We start from the raw sequence: 16,998 nt of genomic DNA, 5'->3' as shown, positions 1-16,998 counted from the left end.
AAAATAATGACGAAGTGTTTTTTTTTTTTTAACTTTTTTTTTAAATTGAGTTATAGTCAGTTTACAATGTTGTGTCTATTTCCAGTGCCAAGTTTTTTTTTTTTTTTTTTTTAAACCTGATTATTAAGTCTAACAGGGTGGCTCAGGCTGTGTATTTTGGGTTGTCTTTCATTTGTCTTTGAAACTCGAATATGCCTAGACTCGACAAAGAAACAAATTCTGGACTGTATCTATTTAAGATTGTCAAAGATAATGCTTGACAGAACAGCTTATCTGTTCACTGGTGGCAGAAACCCAGTAAATTGTTCGGAGCACTGCCAAGCCATTAGGATACCTTGATAGCGAATGACAGACAAAGTGCTACTGACTTGCTCAGAAAGGGATGCTTTTTAAGCTATTAGAAAGGAATATCCACTATCCATTAGCAGTTGGGTTAGAGTTCATTTATCTGAATTAATTTGCACCAATGGATAGATTGAAAAGAAAGGAGCGTCCATAGTCAGAGTGTAAGGGAAAAGTTAGAGGAATGTTTATTTATTAAATACTCTGATATTTGAATTAATTTAGGGTAATTAAGACACAATTTCTAATAAGCAGTGAAATCTCCTCTCCCTCCCTGTCCTCCAACTATAGACATTCATCTGTTTGTTCAGCCAGTATTTACTAAGCATTTCCCTGTGCCAGGCACTTTGACAAGGACAGGAGACAATGTCGAGGAAAAAAGAAAAGGCATATAGCCTTCAAAAATATGATTGCACGTAGTTATTTAGGTTTGGAAATAACATCATTGAACTGACATCGGTCAGCCTTTCCATATTTATTCCCTAATGTCATGCAGCTCCCAGTGGGGGATATCCAACTCCTAGGAGTGGCTCTCTGAACCTGTGCTGTGCTTTGAAAGATTGAGAAAGACCAGGAGCTTGAAGGTCATCTACCAATTTATCTGAGTTGCAGATGTGTTCCCTGCTGCCGTCCCTCACAGGCTATCTTTTCCACTTCTTTTCAAGTTCAGGCGTCACTTTGAATAGTGGGGAGAAGGAGCATAAGGCTGCAATACACAGGCACAGAATAGGCGTGTGGCTCACCCCACTTTTTCTGCTGTAATTGAATTTAGAAAGCAGGTGGCCGGCACTTCGTTACAGAAGGAAAGTCTTCTAGAGTAAAGGCAGAATTCCCTTCACACAGAAATCCTAAAGCTCAAGATCTAGGGAAAATGAAACCTTGAAGGAAAAAATCTGTCTTGGAAAGGCAATAGAGGTTATATTAAATCTGTATTGTTTGTCCCCCACTATCCTCCAAATCCAATTTGTTCATAAAATTCTCCCCTCAGTCCACATGTCTCCGGAACATATAAATAAAATGTGAAGCATTCATGCAATCATTTGGGTGTCTTGCCTGTTTGATGGCAAAATGAAAACATTTGTATTTTTGTTTTGTGTTCTATAGATACAATATAAAAATGGAATCATGGAGAAAGAAGGGATTTCAATTATTTTGTTTAACTCCTTATTCTGTTAAAGGAGAAACTGAGGCTATTTGTACAGCATCACATAGTATGTTTTAACAGCAGTCAAGCTACGGGTCGTTTTTCTGATGCCAGTCCATGTCCCTCTAAACTCTACTGCCCCTCACGATGGCCATTGCTCTTAGGTTTTTATCCAGAAGCATAGAATCATGGAAACCAAGCTTTTAGGCCACACCCTCGATTTTCTGGGGTGTTTGGTAAGATTTCACTGAATGGGAAAACTATTTATACAGGAAAGGGCAGCTCTCTGAACGGATTAGAAATGAGCCAGAGAGTTCAATAGCTTTTACGTATCTTTGACTCTGTAGTTTATACTTAAGCTTGTCTGTTCAGAAGCCAAAGGTGTAGTTTCATCAGCTGTGAGCACTCTTGCTTCACAGTGATCCTATGTTTTTGTTTTAAGAAAGGAAAATAGAGGCAGCAGGTCAAATACTGTTACCCAGTCAGTTACCTGCCCGTGAACTGGGATGCCTGCTGGCTCAACTGAAGTATGGGGATAATGTCCAGAATGTTCACATGCTATTCCCTCTTTACTAAATATCTTTCCCATAGTCTCTCCTTTTAAAACAATGGTAGCTAGCCTGTATGTATTTTAATATTTAATCCAGTTGTTCCAAGCCCTCATCCTACGCATGGGGGCATCTAGCATCCCTTCCACTATGTCTGGGGATTCTTGGGTGGGTGGCTTACTTTTCTCCCAGTCATCTCTGGCTTCAGTTTTCTTCTACTTCTAAATGTATGATCCCTGAAATGCTGTTCCTTTTCTGCATGTGGCACCTCATGACATCACCCCATTCCTGTATTCTCCCAGAGTACTGTGACTCAAGGTTTCTGTGTAGAAAATTACACCTAACTTAATGGCGATAAATATTTATTATTTCATCCCATGTCTGTGTGTAGGAATTTGGGAGTAGCTTAGCTGGGTGGTGCTGACTCAGGGTCTCTCAGGAAGTTGCAGTCAAGATGTCAGTTCGGGCTACAGTCATCTGAAGGCTTGACTGGGGCTGGGGGAGCTGCTTCCAAGATAATTCATTCACGTGGTGCTGGTAGTTCAGCAAGAGGCTTCAGCTCTGAATCCATAGATTCCTCTTTCCTCATGTGAAAAAATTCAACCTACTCTTTGTCTTCCACTGTCTAGATCTTGCCCTAAGCACTTGGCATTTTCTCTGACTCAAAAGGAGACTGTAAAACTAAATGGGATAGCATGTGGAAGCTTTGGACTTCTTAAGGGGAGAAGGCCCTATGAAATGTAAATTTTTATATTTTATGTGTGCACGTCGTGTGCCTAACCCAGATAGTTTTATGATTAGATGTAGAAGAAGGGAAAAGAATGGCTTTTATAAAGATAAGTCTTTACATTTAGATTTAGAATTTTCATACCAGGGTTTAAGTTTCTAGAAAACAATATCTGAGGACTTTCTGATGATGGGAATAGAAAGGGTCCTACTCACCAAAATAGATAAAAAGACATAAAACCCTTAAGTTTTGGGGAAAATGAGCAGTTTTGATGTAATTTTAGTTGTAACGAGAGTGTGAGTAGTTTAAAAAAGTGCACTAAATCTTAATCTTACAGTAATGTGTATTCAGTAAAGATTGCTAATTTAAAATGTGTTTTGGTTCTCTTAAAAAGATTTTTTTCAAGAAACACTTATTTACATTGCTTAACTATTTTCCCTTTTCTAATCTTTTTTTTTTGAGACAAAGGTTTTGCCTATAAAAACCTAATTTTTATAGTTGTTGCAGAGAAAATAAAGTATTTTCAAGACAAATTTTAATTGAAAATCAATTATATACTTTAAAAAACTCTTGAGTAAAACTAGTATTCAGTATTTTATGATGATATTTAATACATTTTAAAACATACTTAAAAGGTTCTGTGAAAGTACTATAAGTAAATGTTAAGATTTACTTTCTATATCCTAGACATGTTGCTATTTCTTGTCATTTGACTATATGATTCATAGAATTTGAGGAGAATATTACAAATGTGACTTCAAGGGTAGTTTATTTCAAGTAGATATTTAAAAAACAATGAACCTAGTACTTGAACTATGTGTACCCTTTTCTAGAGAGCTTCAAGTTAAATCAGCTGCAAAATTTAGCAGGGAAAAATGAACTGGGTTAACCATGTCTCAAAGGTACAAAGAAATAGAACAGCCTTTCCTATGTACTGTCTCTGAGCATGAGGTCAAGGAGATTATTTTACTTACGGTTTAATTTTAAGGGGCTTATTTACAAAATATATTTATATGACAGTTTTGATATGCTTTATTTTTCTGCAGGACTCAATTACAGGAGTTGTCAACTCTGCCAATTTATGTGCACATTTCTCTTCCACTATGAGCGGACCAATTGCAGTGCACATTTGTCTGGCTTTCAATAGCCTTCTGCTTCTCAATGTTGCCACACAATGTCTGGCCTTCCCCAGGATGGAAAGGAGGCAGATAGCACCTGTTCATGCAGAAGAAAGGCATTCTGAGAGGATGAACACAGATGACCTAGAAAGTAACTCCATCACTTCAAAGTGCACTCCAGTCTCTGAAGATCCAATGACAGTATTAGCAGGGCCATCAACAACGTCTTTAAATGAAGAATTCCCTAGTAATAAAGAAACTCCTCCTCCAGGAGTTAGGCTCACGCAGCCTGATAGCTCTGCCATTTACACTGCTACTGAGCCAGTGGTCCCAGGAAGGGAAGAAATGTTTAGTTCCAGCCTGCCAGAGAGAATGTCTCCCGAAAGCCGGCTTTCCAAGGCCATGTTAACCAACCCTATCACCCCAACTGCCACTCTGAATATTGATGAGAACGAGGAACCCTTCCATAGTACCATCATTCAGCCCATTGTGGAGGGAACCACTGAAGCAACACGAGGTTTTCTGTACTATGTGGATGATCAGTTGTTTGCAACTGAAAGTCAGGAAGAAGTGAGTCTGGGACATTCACCTTTATCCCTTGTGAATACTAAAGAAACGCTAACCACCAATCCAAGGGCTGAGAAAGTTGAAACAGACCCAGAGCATAAGACAATTTCTTTTCCTGGTACTGAGCCCAAAGCAGGCACTGAACTTTCCCAGATGACAGTTGATAATACCCAGGCTACTGCCACCAAACACTGGCTCATGACCTCCGAGTCCACCCTGAGTTCTGAGCCAGAAACTGACAGCCTGCTGGGAGCCCCAGACGGCACAGTGAGTGTCAGCACAGCTGTTCCAGCTGCTTCCGTCGTAAGTGATGAGTGGGATGACACCAAATTAGAGAGCGTAAGCCAGATAAAGACCCCAAAGCTTGTAGATAATACAGAGGAGACTCAGGTGAGAATGGAAACGTCTCAGACAGCCGTAGTAACTGATGATGGCATGGAAGGCATGGAAGGGGGCAAAACTTTGACAGAGGCTGCGGGTGTGGCTCTGAGGCTGCCTGAAGGGGAAACACACATGGGGACAGCCCTGCTAATAACACATGGAGATGAGAGATCATCTGCCTTCACAGATCAAAGTTTCTTTACTCCCGCAAGTCCAATGGAAGATGGGAAGGTCTCTGTCATAAATGTTCAAAATACTGCAGAATTCATGGAATCCACCCAGGAAAATAATGCCATGTTCTTCTTAAAGACCACTGTTTCCATCTCAGAATATGAGTCTGAGGCATATCGACCATTGGGAAATACATTTAAAGGTAAAAGAAGGAAAAAAAAAGCTTTGTTTAATTTGAAATGTTTCTATTTTTTAAAAATTGAGTTATAATTGACATAAAACATTTATTAGTTTTAGTTGTTTTATGTTTTTTAAGTGATAATTTAGAAATAAGTTATCTAGGTGTTAATGAAAAACAAAAGTAAATAAATAAAAATACGTTTTATATAAAAATTACATCCAAATATAATCCTTGCATATAGACCAGTGGTATTCAACTGGGAATAATTTGTGTCTCCTCCCATTATTTGGCAATGTTTGGAGACTTTTTTCCCAGTTTTATTGAAATGTAATTGACATATGGTACTGTGTAAGTTTAAGGTGTACAGCATAATGGTCTGACTTACAAACAGCATGAAGTGATTAACATGGTAAGTTTAGTGAACATCCATCATCTCATATAAATACAAAATTAAAGAAATAGAAAAATAGTTTTTTCCTTGTGAGGAAAACTCTTAGAATTTACTCACTTAACAACTTTCATATATAAGATACAGCAGTGTTAATTATATTCATCATGTTGAACATCCCTAGAACTTATTTATCTTATAACTAGAAGGTTGTACCTTTTGACCGCCTTCATTCAGTTTCCTCTCCCTCCACCCTTTGCCTCTAATAACCACAAATCTGATCTCTTTTTCTATGAGTTTGTTTGTTCGTTTGTTTTTGAAGTATAATTGACAGCACCATGTTAGTTCCTAGCTAGTTAGGTGCACAACATAGTGATTTGATACTTCTGTACATTTTGAAGTGATCACCATGATATGTTTAGTTACCATCTGTCACCATCCAAAGATGTTTCTTAATTATTGACTTATTCCCCACCTGTGACTCATTTATCTTGCAGCTGGAAATTTGTACCTTTTAATCTTCATCACCAATTTCTGGAGACATTTTTGTTCATCACAACAGAGGGCGTCTAGTGGGTAGAGGCCAAAAGTGCTGCTAGGTACACACACAGCCCCCACAACAAAGATTTGTCTGAGCCAAGAGGTCAGTAGCACTGAGAAACCCTGATAGAGATGAATATTTTTCAAACATTATGTTATAAAAATGTGTAAATATACAGGAAAATGTAAAAAAAAAATTAGCTGTGTGTTTAAATGGTGAAATAAACAGTGTAGGATACTTATTTACACATTGTTGTAAAAAGTACTCACTCACATCCCTGATATTTCTTACCAAAAGGCTTTAGGTAAGTAAATATTTATCTCATAATATCAACCGTATGAGTTGTTTTCCCAAAAAGAAAATCGTCTAGAAATGAGGGGAAAAAAACCCAATATAGATAAATCTTCTCTGCTGGTTTGATTCTGCACTTTTTACTTTCTCTTGGCCTCTACGTCTGTGCATGTTACAAGCAGACGGTCCTTGCATTGGTTGTTGACGGATCGTGTTTTTCCTTTATTATGTGTAGTTGGTCAGATAGCAGCATGGGGAAGGGAAGACTTAGTGAAACATGCATCTGATCATTCCAACTTGTTTTGGAATATGTACAGCTGTTACTTCAGCTCAGTAGCCTCATTAATGGAAAATATCAAATTAGTAATATGTTTTATAAAGTGTCATCAAGATTAAATTAAAATGGTAAAGGATTGAATTTTACACATCCAATTCACTTTGGAAAGACCCCAAGACCTAGTGTACTGTAGGTTTTCATGGATGCTTCCAGAGAATGTTTTTTAAGTTGGTTTTTAAATTCCATTAAGAGAGTTGGGTCCATGTGACCAGGAGGATATCAGATATGACCAAACAAGAAGTTTACTTCAATTCTCCATAATGCTTTAAGATATTCCTGGAGCATTAAATCACGTAATTCCAGACTGTTCACTGCACAATTGAATCCATGAGTCTTATGTACTCCATTTGCATTAGCTTCTATTAATACAGCCTAAAAAGTAAAATGTATTTGGTAATTGTCTGATTATGTTTTTACGTATTGAATATGCTCCTTACTTAGTCATAGTTGCCTCACTTAACTACAGTCTTTTTTTTTTAAAATTGAAATGTAGTCAATTTACAGTGTGTCAGTTTCTGGTGTACAGAATAATATTTCAATCATACATATACATACATATATTCATTTCATATTCTTTTTCATTATAGTTTACTATAAGATATTGAATCTAGTTCCCTGTGCTATACAGAAGAAGCTTGTTGTTTATTTATTTTATATATAGTTAGTTAGTATCTGCAAATCTCAAATTCCCAATTTATCCCTTTCCACCCCCTTTCCCCCTTGGTAACCATAAAATTGTTTACTATGCCTGTGAGTCTGTTTCTGTTTTGTAGATAAATAAGTTCATCAGTGTCTTCTTTTTTCTTTTTAAAAATTCTGCATGTGAGAGATATCATATGGCATTTTTCTTTCTCTTTCTGGCTTACTTCACTTTTAACTACAGTCTTTCGACAGGCAGCTTCTTTTTATTCCCAGCACATAGCACAATATATGGCACACAGTAGGTGCTCAATAAATACCTGTTCATCGGATGAGTCAATGAATATAGAGAACAACTCAGCCTGGAATTATCCGTTCTGACTGCCTTGTCCAAATTCATCAAAAAGCTTCTAAATGTTCTTGGTAAAGAGAGGAACAGTCAAATAATTCCTTTCAACTTTACTTCTTTAGTTGTTTTGTAGAGTTAAAAATAATATGAAAAATTGAGATTATTGACAGCAGTAGTGAGAGAATAGCCAAAAAGCTTTTCTACCCATTTTCTGGTGATTACAAGTATTTTTCAGAAGTAAACAACGCGAATGCCATTCATTTTAGGGCCCAGGGACTACATAGAACATTGTCTTCTTCAGGGAACACACTGATTTCTTGGTGTTTTTGGGTACTATGAACAGATGAGGATCCTGAGATTATAGTCAGTCCTCTGATTCAGCTGGTTCACTTGAAGATCAGATTTTAAACATAATCTATAATAATCATCAAATTTTTTCCTCTATAGGAATTAGGAAGAATGAGAGATGCAGAGAAACTTTGAATGCTATTTTTAAAATTCCCATTACTATTTCTAGTTCTCATTCTTTTTTCTCTAACAGCAGTCATTTATTCAAAGTACTGTGCCCTTTTGATATTTCTTGCAATTTCATGAAATTATGAACATAGAGTGAACATTTACTTTGGCGTATTTTTTCTCAAAAGTGTTCATTATGCTTTCAAAAATGAGGGCCACATAAGGAGTGTATACTGCTTAAAATGATAAAACTATGTATTATCTTCTCAGCTATTCCTAGAATGCTATTGTTCATTGCATTATTTACTGGACTTGCTAATATGCTAAGTATCTAGAATTAGTATGTAAAAAAAATAGAGATAATGTAGTCTTCTAGAAATTAAGTTTTTGTACTGGCTCAGTATTTGAAATTTCCAGCATAGCTCCTCCCTAAGAAGGAGGCAGATACTGACCCTTATAAATAGTCTGTAACAACATATTTGAGGGGACTATAACGTTGTAAAGAGAGTGGGCCTGTGATAGATACGTCATACCCCACAGGCCTCTTTCATTCAGTTTTATGATCTCACTGCAAATGTAGACCTTCTACAGAGGTCACTCCAAGTTGTTCCTTGGGCAATGACAGGATTTCCTTTCTCATGGCTGAATAATATTGCTGTATGTGTGTATGTATCACATCTTGTTTATCCACACATCTGGCGATGGGCATCGTTAGCACAGCGGTTCAGAGCACTAACTATGTAACCTTAGTCAGATTCTTTACCTTTTCTATGCCTCAGTTGTTTGTGAAATGGGGTAATAACAGCTGATACTTACTGAATACTTACCAAACACTAGGCACGGACTAAGTATTTTTACATGTGTTATCTGATTTAATCTTTATTAAAACTCTTTTAGATAGATACTATTATTATTTCCATTTTACAGCTGAGGAAGCTCAAGGCCCAGAGATACTAAGTAATTCGTTCATGGTCACACAGCTAGTAGGTGACTGAGTCAGAATTGAGACCCAGGCGTATTGGCTCTAGAACCTGGATTTTTTTTTATTGGAGTAGAATCAGTTTACAATGTTGTATTAAGTTCTGGTGCACAGCATAGTGATTTAGTTATACATATATATATATCTTTTCATATTCTTTTTTATTATAGGCTATTACAAGATATTGAATATAGTTCCCTGTTCTATACAGTAGGACTCTGTTTGTCTGTTTTCTATACAGTAGTGTATATCTGTTAATCCCAAGCTCTTAATTTATCCTCTCCTGCTTTCCCCTTTAGTAACCATAAGTTTGTTTTCTATGTCTGTGAGTCTGTTTCTGTTTTGTAAATAAGTTCATTCATGTCCTTTTTTTAGATTTCACATATAAGTGATAGCATATGATAGTCTTCTTTCTCTTTCTGGCTTACTTCACTTAGTATGATGATCTCCAGGTCCATCCATATTGCTGCAAGTGGTACTATTTTATTATTTTTTATGGCTGAGCAATATTCATTGTGTGTATGTGTGTGTGTGTGTATGCATATATAAACATACACATACCACAACTTACGTGTGTGTGTATATATATGTATATATAGATCACAGATATATATATATATTACCTATATATTATAGTTATATATTACTACCTATGTATAATATATATATTATAGATATACCGTATATGTATATACCACAAGTGATATATATATATTGCTATATATATATATGCATATACATAGTGCAACTTCTTTATCCAGTCATCTGTTGATGGATATTTAGTTTGCTTCCATGTCTTGACTATCGTAAATAGTGTAGAGCCTGCATTCTTGACTGCTATGATACGTAAGCTTCCATGGAATGATATTAGTACCTCCTTGCCCTTTTTACATATGGGAAGATTAAATAAGATAATGCCCATCATGCATGTGGCAGTGTGTGTGTATGGCACGTAATAGAAACTCAGCACACATTGGTGATTTTAATTACTATTTCTTTAATTCAAAATGCCAACTTCCCTTTCCCATTCAGGAATGCAAATCAAAAATTAATATATACAAATGCTTTTGAGAAGTTTTGAAACTTAGTTCTGTATAATTTATTTCTTAATGAACTGATGATGTTGATATGCTTAAAAGGGAGCTCAGCTGTTGATCTTCCTGTTTTGTTTTAGATTTTATTTTATGTTTTTTAAAAATATTAACATCTTTATCTCTGTCTTTGATTCACCCCTCCTGATGACAGTGACACGGGGAACATTTATTTACTAGCAGTTTGTTTCTGAGCCATCCCTCTGCCTTCTTATTCCCTGAAACACCTGGCTCCTTTTTTTTTTTTTTTCAAGTATTAGTTATATAGTGACTTTTTCAGGTATAGGGATTTAATTTATTTTAAAATGTTGTTTTCCCCCCTTTTAAGACATCATCACTCAAGAGATGACAACAGCTGTTCAAGAAGCAGATGCCACTTTATCTTCAGTGACACAAGAGCAGCAGGTTTCTACCCTTGAGGTTACCCAAGAGGATGTGGAGCCTGAGGAAGGACAGGAGGCCCCCTTGGCCACAGCTGATGTTCCTGGTGTGACTCAGCTGTTGGGGAGATGGGAGCCTCTGGCCACAACAGTTTCAACTACAGCCGTCCCTCCGTCTTTCGAAATTACTCCTGCTATGGAAGGTCTGTAAGGCAGGGTATTGGACTCGGCGTTTTGGGGGGTGGACCTTTTCTGAGTTGATAAGGAATAGAATGAGTGGGACAGATGGCCCTGTCGCCGGGGTCCACACACATACCTGGAGGGAAAGGTAGGTGAACTCTCATTTGGAGAGATGTGGTGCAGCCTAAAAGGACAGGGCGTTAGTTTACAAGTAAAATCTTTTGGCGGCTCATCTCTGAGGCCCGAGAAGGCCAGGCCTCCTGAGAACTCTCTCCTAAACTTGACAACTTAGGCTTCTAGGAGCCCGGGGTGAAACAGCGAGGACCTGGGTTTGAATCCCAGCTTTGGCCCTCACTGGTTTTGTGGCTTCAAGCAAGTTTCTTAATGTCTCTGAGCCTTGGTTTGTTCATCTCTGAATAATGCCTACCTGTCTTATAGTTTATTTTAAGGATTTGAAATAATGTACACAAAGTGGAGATGCTCTGATATTTTAAAGACAGCAAAGTTTTCAAACCTGGGTGATCATCAGAATCACCTGGGAATTATAAAAATTATTATTATTTAATAATTATTTTTGGACCTCACATCTCTGTTGCATCATTGGTCTAATTAAAGCCCACTTTTATTTATTAACTAAGTAATCTTTAACAATGTAATAAATACCTTCTAATTCTGCTATCCCTGCCCACCAGAGGAACACCCCTAGGGTCTTGTCAGTAAAGTACAGGTAACCCCATGACCCTTCCCACCTAAACCCCTTCCTCCTGTTTAACCGTCAGCCTGAATCTTGTGTTCGCCATTTCCTGGACTGCCTTTTCTTTTAGTTTTATCATGTCTATTTTTACTTCTAATATTATACAATTAAACATTTTAGTTGTTTTTTACTTTATAAAAATATTGTGCTGTAGATACTCTTCTGAGGACTTTTTTTACTTAATATTCTATGGCTAATATTTACTTACTATGGTTCTTTCATTTTGACTGCTTATAATATTCCATTGTGAAATTATATCACAGTCTGTTCACTTAATCTTCATCCAGTCTCTCCTAGTGATTTGCATTTGGGTCATTTCCAGGTTTGGCTGTTGCGAACATGGCTGCCATGAATATTCTGTTACATACTCTCCAGTGCACATGTGTAGGACATTCTCTTAGGTATATACCTGGGAACTGAATTGCTGGCCATGGGGCATATGACTATTTGACTTTAGGAGACAGTGCCTAAGTGCTTTCTAGAATTGTTGCACCCATTTATACTGCCAACAGGAATGTGTATGAGAATTTCTGGATCCATAGCCTGGGAGCTGTTAAAAATAGTTTCTCAGGCTTCATCACCAAGGGGGTTCTGATTCAGTAAGTTGGGATATGTAGAAAGTATGACAATCAACAACTTAAAAAAATTACTTCAAGAGATTCTGATGACCAACCAAGCTTGTAAAATACTAGTATTCTAGGGTTTCTAGATTTGAGAATACCAGGGGCTAAATTTGGCTGCTTTGAAATTGAACATATTCCAGACACAGATTGAAGCTCTTACTCTTTGACTTGACTTAAAAAAAAGTCTTTGGCATATATTTAAATAAATTTTTGTTAAATTTTCTACCTTTGGTAATAGGTTATATAAAATCCTATGAAATCTGTAATATTGTCAATAGAATAAATGGGAGATTAAAATTTAAAAACAAAGTTCTGATTTGAGACAGTATGTTTTCCTGGAACATACAGTGTTTGCCTTGGGGAACTGGACTGATGCAGTGTGGGAAGGGGAGCTGGTCTCGGTGCCAAACTTACTGTATGTAAGTTAGTGGTTTCATCAGTCATTTCTTGCTTAAGAAGTAAAAGCACATGTAGACATTTCCCATAATGATCCTCTTTGGGTCAAGTTGTGTCTCTTGTGTTTGGCAGACCTAACGGACACAGTCACAGGGCCTAATGAGGAGCTGTTCACACCTCTTGTGGGTTCTCCAGTGACGCCCCCTGGAATAATGGAGGAGGCACCCAGCGCTTCTCCAGAACTTGCTGACCCCGAGGCGTCTTCCCAGAGAAGAACTCCTGCTCCGCCCATTAGCTATGTTAACACAGCCGCCTCGTATGGCCTGGACCAGCTCGAATCTGAAGGTATTCATGCTTTGAAGGGGATCTTTTCTGGGACGGATTGAGTGAGTCACTGAGTTGAAAAAAAAAACAAACCCAAAAATAGTTGTTTTTGAGAAAAGATCAAGGAGAAGTGTATTCAGTGTGCCATGTAGATCAGGGGTCAGTAGACCATGGCCCGGCCAAATCTGGCCTGCCATCTGTTTTTGTATGGCTTGCAAGCTAAATTTTTAAATGATTGAAAAAATAATCCAAAGAACAACAACATTTTGTGACATGGAAAAGTTACATAAAATCCAAATTTCAGCACTCCTAAATATAATGGTATTGGGACACAGCCACGCTGGTCCGTTTATGTCTTGTCTGTGGCTACTTGTGTGCCTGAGCCGCAGAGCTGAGTGGTTGCAACAGACTCCATGCCTACAGGGCCTAAAATATTCATAATATGGTCCTTTCCCGAAAAAGCTTGCTGCGCCCTGGTCTAGATCAGTACTTCTCAGTTACAGTTGAACATTAGCATCACCTTGGGGAGCTTTTAAAGGATCCTAATGCCTGAGTCCTCCTCTCAGTGATTCTGATTCAGTCGGCGTGGGATGGGATCTGGCGTCAACATTTATGAAGAGTAGCTTTAGATGATTTCAGAGTGCAGGCTGGATTGAGAAAACTGGGTGGAAATTTAATGTGGATTGTATTTTTGTAACGTTGCTGTGGTTGTTCGTACTGGGTCATTCTGCCTATTGAACATCTCTGGGTTAGATGTTCCAGTTTTCGGAGATAGGTGGTCTCCTTAACTATTACGACTGAGAAATTCATGCCAAGTTTTACTTTCCAAGACATTGTCTTAGAGTATGAGAAAGATGCTTGGAGCACAGCTGCACATCCACAAATGAGAAGACTGGAAATATGATGAAAGGTTGTTTAATTAAACTGCATTTTGGCAGGTGAACAGCTCTCGGCTGGAGGTGCAAAATATTTGAGATTTGTAGTGCAGTTTCTTAAACTAATATGAAGGACAGGTAAGCTTTCGGGCACTACATCAGCCATGTGTTTGATGCGGTAAAGACATAGGATGTGCTGGGATTTTATATGTTGTGTACTGTATAGCCAGCAAGGTGGTTCGGCCAGGTTTACAGCAGATTATTGCAGACTCTCAGGATAATACCAGTAGTTTTCTGATGGAGAAATGTGATATTTTAGGAATAGTGCGAATTCCGTAGAAGTCTGATTTAAGAAATGGATCAAAGCGAGCTCAGGGGGTAACAGCTCTTGCACTCCATGGTAAGATAAAAACTTGGAGTGTAGTCTCATATTAGCTGTCTGCTCTCCTGGATGCCATCTGGAAAAACCAGGTTTCCTCAAATTAACCTGAGTTAGAGATGACAGCTTTACCCGGGAGGGCTCATTTAATCAGAGAGAAAAAAAATTGTATTTGTGAATAATCCATACTTGTGAAACTGCAATAATTCTCTAAATTTAGCAGATGATGGCAGTTGTATTGAAATGTGTGAGAATTTTCTTAACTTGCCTAAGATGCCCTGGAGTCTTAGTGCTTTTCTTCTGCACCATTCAATTCCAGCTTCTTTTTGAGAATATATTTTGTCAGTTTTGATCTAAGTTATGTTCCTTGTCAAGGCTTACAAAAGACATTTTTGGTTTAAAAATATTCTTTCTGCTATGTTGTTGGGCTTAAGACAAGGTTTTGAATGAGCACACCTTTTCTCCTAAATACCAGGGAGTATTTATATTTAATTAACATATGTTAAGAATGTCACAATTAGTTTTATGCTGGTCCATCTCACCCTCTGAAAGCCAAAGTGACTACACTTATTTAAATTGATAAACCTACTAGATTCCTGGATGCTATTGGAAGCCTTCATTTTCAATGCATGCTTTTCCACCTTGTCCGGGAATATAAGTGCAGCTTGAGGCTTTGACTGGATGAAGCATTTTAATTCTTACATAGCATAATACCCAGAGGAAGATCATTTATTCTTAGCCAGAACAGGGTTGTGTAATGTCAGGTTATTTACATTTCAAGTTTGAATCTTTGTGATGTGTTGATAAATGACAAACAATTCTCCAGTTTAAGCTGTGTGTTTATTTGATTATATTATTAAACTCCCTATATGTCCCCCCCCTTCATATATTCTTTTAATGTCTTCCTTCCCCCTAGGGGACTGGAGCACTTCTCCAGAGAATGGGATATTTTTCTCAATGTGATATGGACAGGAGACCTGCCCTTGTTAGACACCTCACACCCAAGGACTAAGCTTTGTGGAAATTTTGGAATGTTTATCCTTTAAGGGATAGTTAATGGCCCAAATGAGCCTAAAAGTTGTATCTACTTGGTACCTTGTCTTGCTGTCTTCTCCTTTTCTAGGCCAGCCATAACAAAGTACAGTCAACTAGGTGACTTAAAACAACAGAAACTTGTTCGCTTGCAATTTTGGAGCCCAGAAGTCTGGAATCAAGGTGTAGGCAGGGCTGTGCTCCCTCCAAAGCCTCTAGAGAAGAATCATCCCTTGCCTCTTCTAGCTTTTTTCTGGTGCCTCAGGCATTCCTTGGCCTGCAGCAGCATCCCTGCCATGTCTGCCTCCATCGTCACATCTTCCCTGTGTGTGTCTCTGTGCCCACATTTCCCTCGTTTTATAAGGATATCAGCCGCTGGATTAGGGCTTACCCCAATAACTACATCTTAACTTGGTTACATCTGCCAGCACTCTATTACCAAATAAGGTCACATTCACAAGTACTGCGGGGTTAGGACTTTACCATGTTTTTTGGGGGGCGGAGGGCGCAGTTCAACACATAATAGGAGGTCTGCTTCTGGGGAGTTTCCTCTGTGGTTCTGAAGGCAGGTTTGCTCTGCCTCTGGCACACCCACTTGAGAGATGTGCAGTGGTAGAATGGGCGAAGTTTGGCATGCTTTACACTTCCAGGCATTGAGGAAAGCCGGCTTCTCTAAGTGCAGACCACCTTTTGCCTATTTCAGTAAGTCTTTTACCTTGTCAGCAAAAATGCAGTTTGATTTTTGAAAGGATAATGGTTTATCTGTCACCTTGCCTGATATACTTTACTTCTCTGTATTTTTTTTTTATGGAACAAATGCTTTCAGGATGATAAAAAATGCATTATATTTATCTTAGGCATAACTCTACTAGGGCTGTATTCAGCATCTTTGAAATATAAAATGACAGAATGTTCTAATTTTTAATTCAAAATTGAATAATGGCAAAGTACATATATTTGTATGTATACGTATATGTACATATGTATATAATGTGTATATATATATATATCTGTACATAAACTGATTTTTGGACATGATCTCTGTTTAGGTTGATACCCTTTTTTTGTTAAATATTAATGTCTTTCTCTGCTCCAGATGACAACTTAAAATTTCTGGTTGTTTATGAAAACATACTTGGAATTTTTTCATTTGGGTTAACTGTCTTTGAAATATTTTAATGCTGATATCAAAAGGACCAGGACTTTCAGTATTTCTTACTGAAAGAAATTATGCTTTCTGTATTTTAGAAATCCAACGGAAGATATCTGTTTACTCTAAACAAATCAAACTTATTTTGGCCTTTCCTGTATTTCCATGGAAGATGAAAATTTTTCTGTGCTGTAAAATTGTAACAGTAATTCTGTAGGGTGGAAAGTTATTGCTTTAACAATTCAGTATTAAGAAAAAATCTACTGTGGGTCTACTTGTACCAGGTACTAGGTTTCTAAGAAAATGGGAGATGAGGACAAAAACAGGTTTCTCAGTTCTTGTAATTAAGGTTTTGGTAATCTTTCCTTACATCCCCAGCACTTCTTCCCTTAATGTTTGGAAGTCAGTACCTGAGCCTTCCAGCTCATGGGAAATGGGAAACCACTTGGTGCTCCCCATGGTGCTGATTGGATAGACTTGGGGACACAATGAATTTGCTTGAATTCTCCTAAGATGAGCCTGGGTTAGCTTATTGCTCTTCTGCAAGAGAAGAAAAAACACCATTGCCTTTGGTCTGGAGAACAGGAATTCTTGATCTGATTGGTCCTATTGTCTTTCTATAGTCATAATAGACTGAGTGTTGGGACTTTATTGT

The 16,998-nt window shown here is 37.7% G+C and overlaps 1 protein-coding gene across 3 annotated transcripts in view; it reads left to right on the top strand.

Moving 5' to 3' along the window:
- Positions 1 to 16,998, top strand: part of ARMH4 (armadillo like helical domain containing 4) — a 116,922-nt gene that overhangs the window by 4,843 nt on the left and 95,081 nt on the right. For 2 of the 3 annotated variants that reach the window (XM_032482104.1, XM_032482102.1), the window contains exons 2-4: positions 3,808 to 5,200; positions 10,579 to 10,833; positions 12,716 to 12,928. In XM_032482104.1, the coding sequence (XP_032337995.1) occupies positions 3,865 to 5,200; positions 10,579 to 10,833; positions 12,716 to 12,928 (1,804 nt within the window). In that variant the 5' untranslated portion in view covers positions 3,808 to 3,864. Of the gene's footprint in view, positions 1 to 897; positions 927 to 3,807; positions 5,201 to 10,578; positions 10,834 to 12,715; positions 12,929 to 16,998 lie in introns of those variants that run through there. The other variant, XM_032482103.1, reaches the window with a different exon arrangement.

Source organism: Camelus ferus, chromosome 6 (genome assembly GCF_009834535.1).
Source record: "Camelus ferus isolate YT-003-E chromosome 6, BCGSAC_Cfer_1.0, whole genome shotgun sequence".
Lineage (NCBI taxonomy): Eukaryota > Metazoa > Chordata > Mammalia > Artiodactyla > Camelidae > Camelus > Camelus ferus.
Note: the sequence above shows the minus strand (reverse complement) of the source record. Positions and strands in the feature narration are given on the sequence as shown.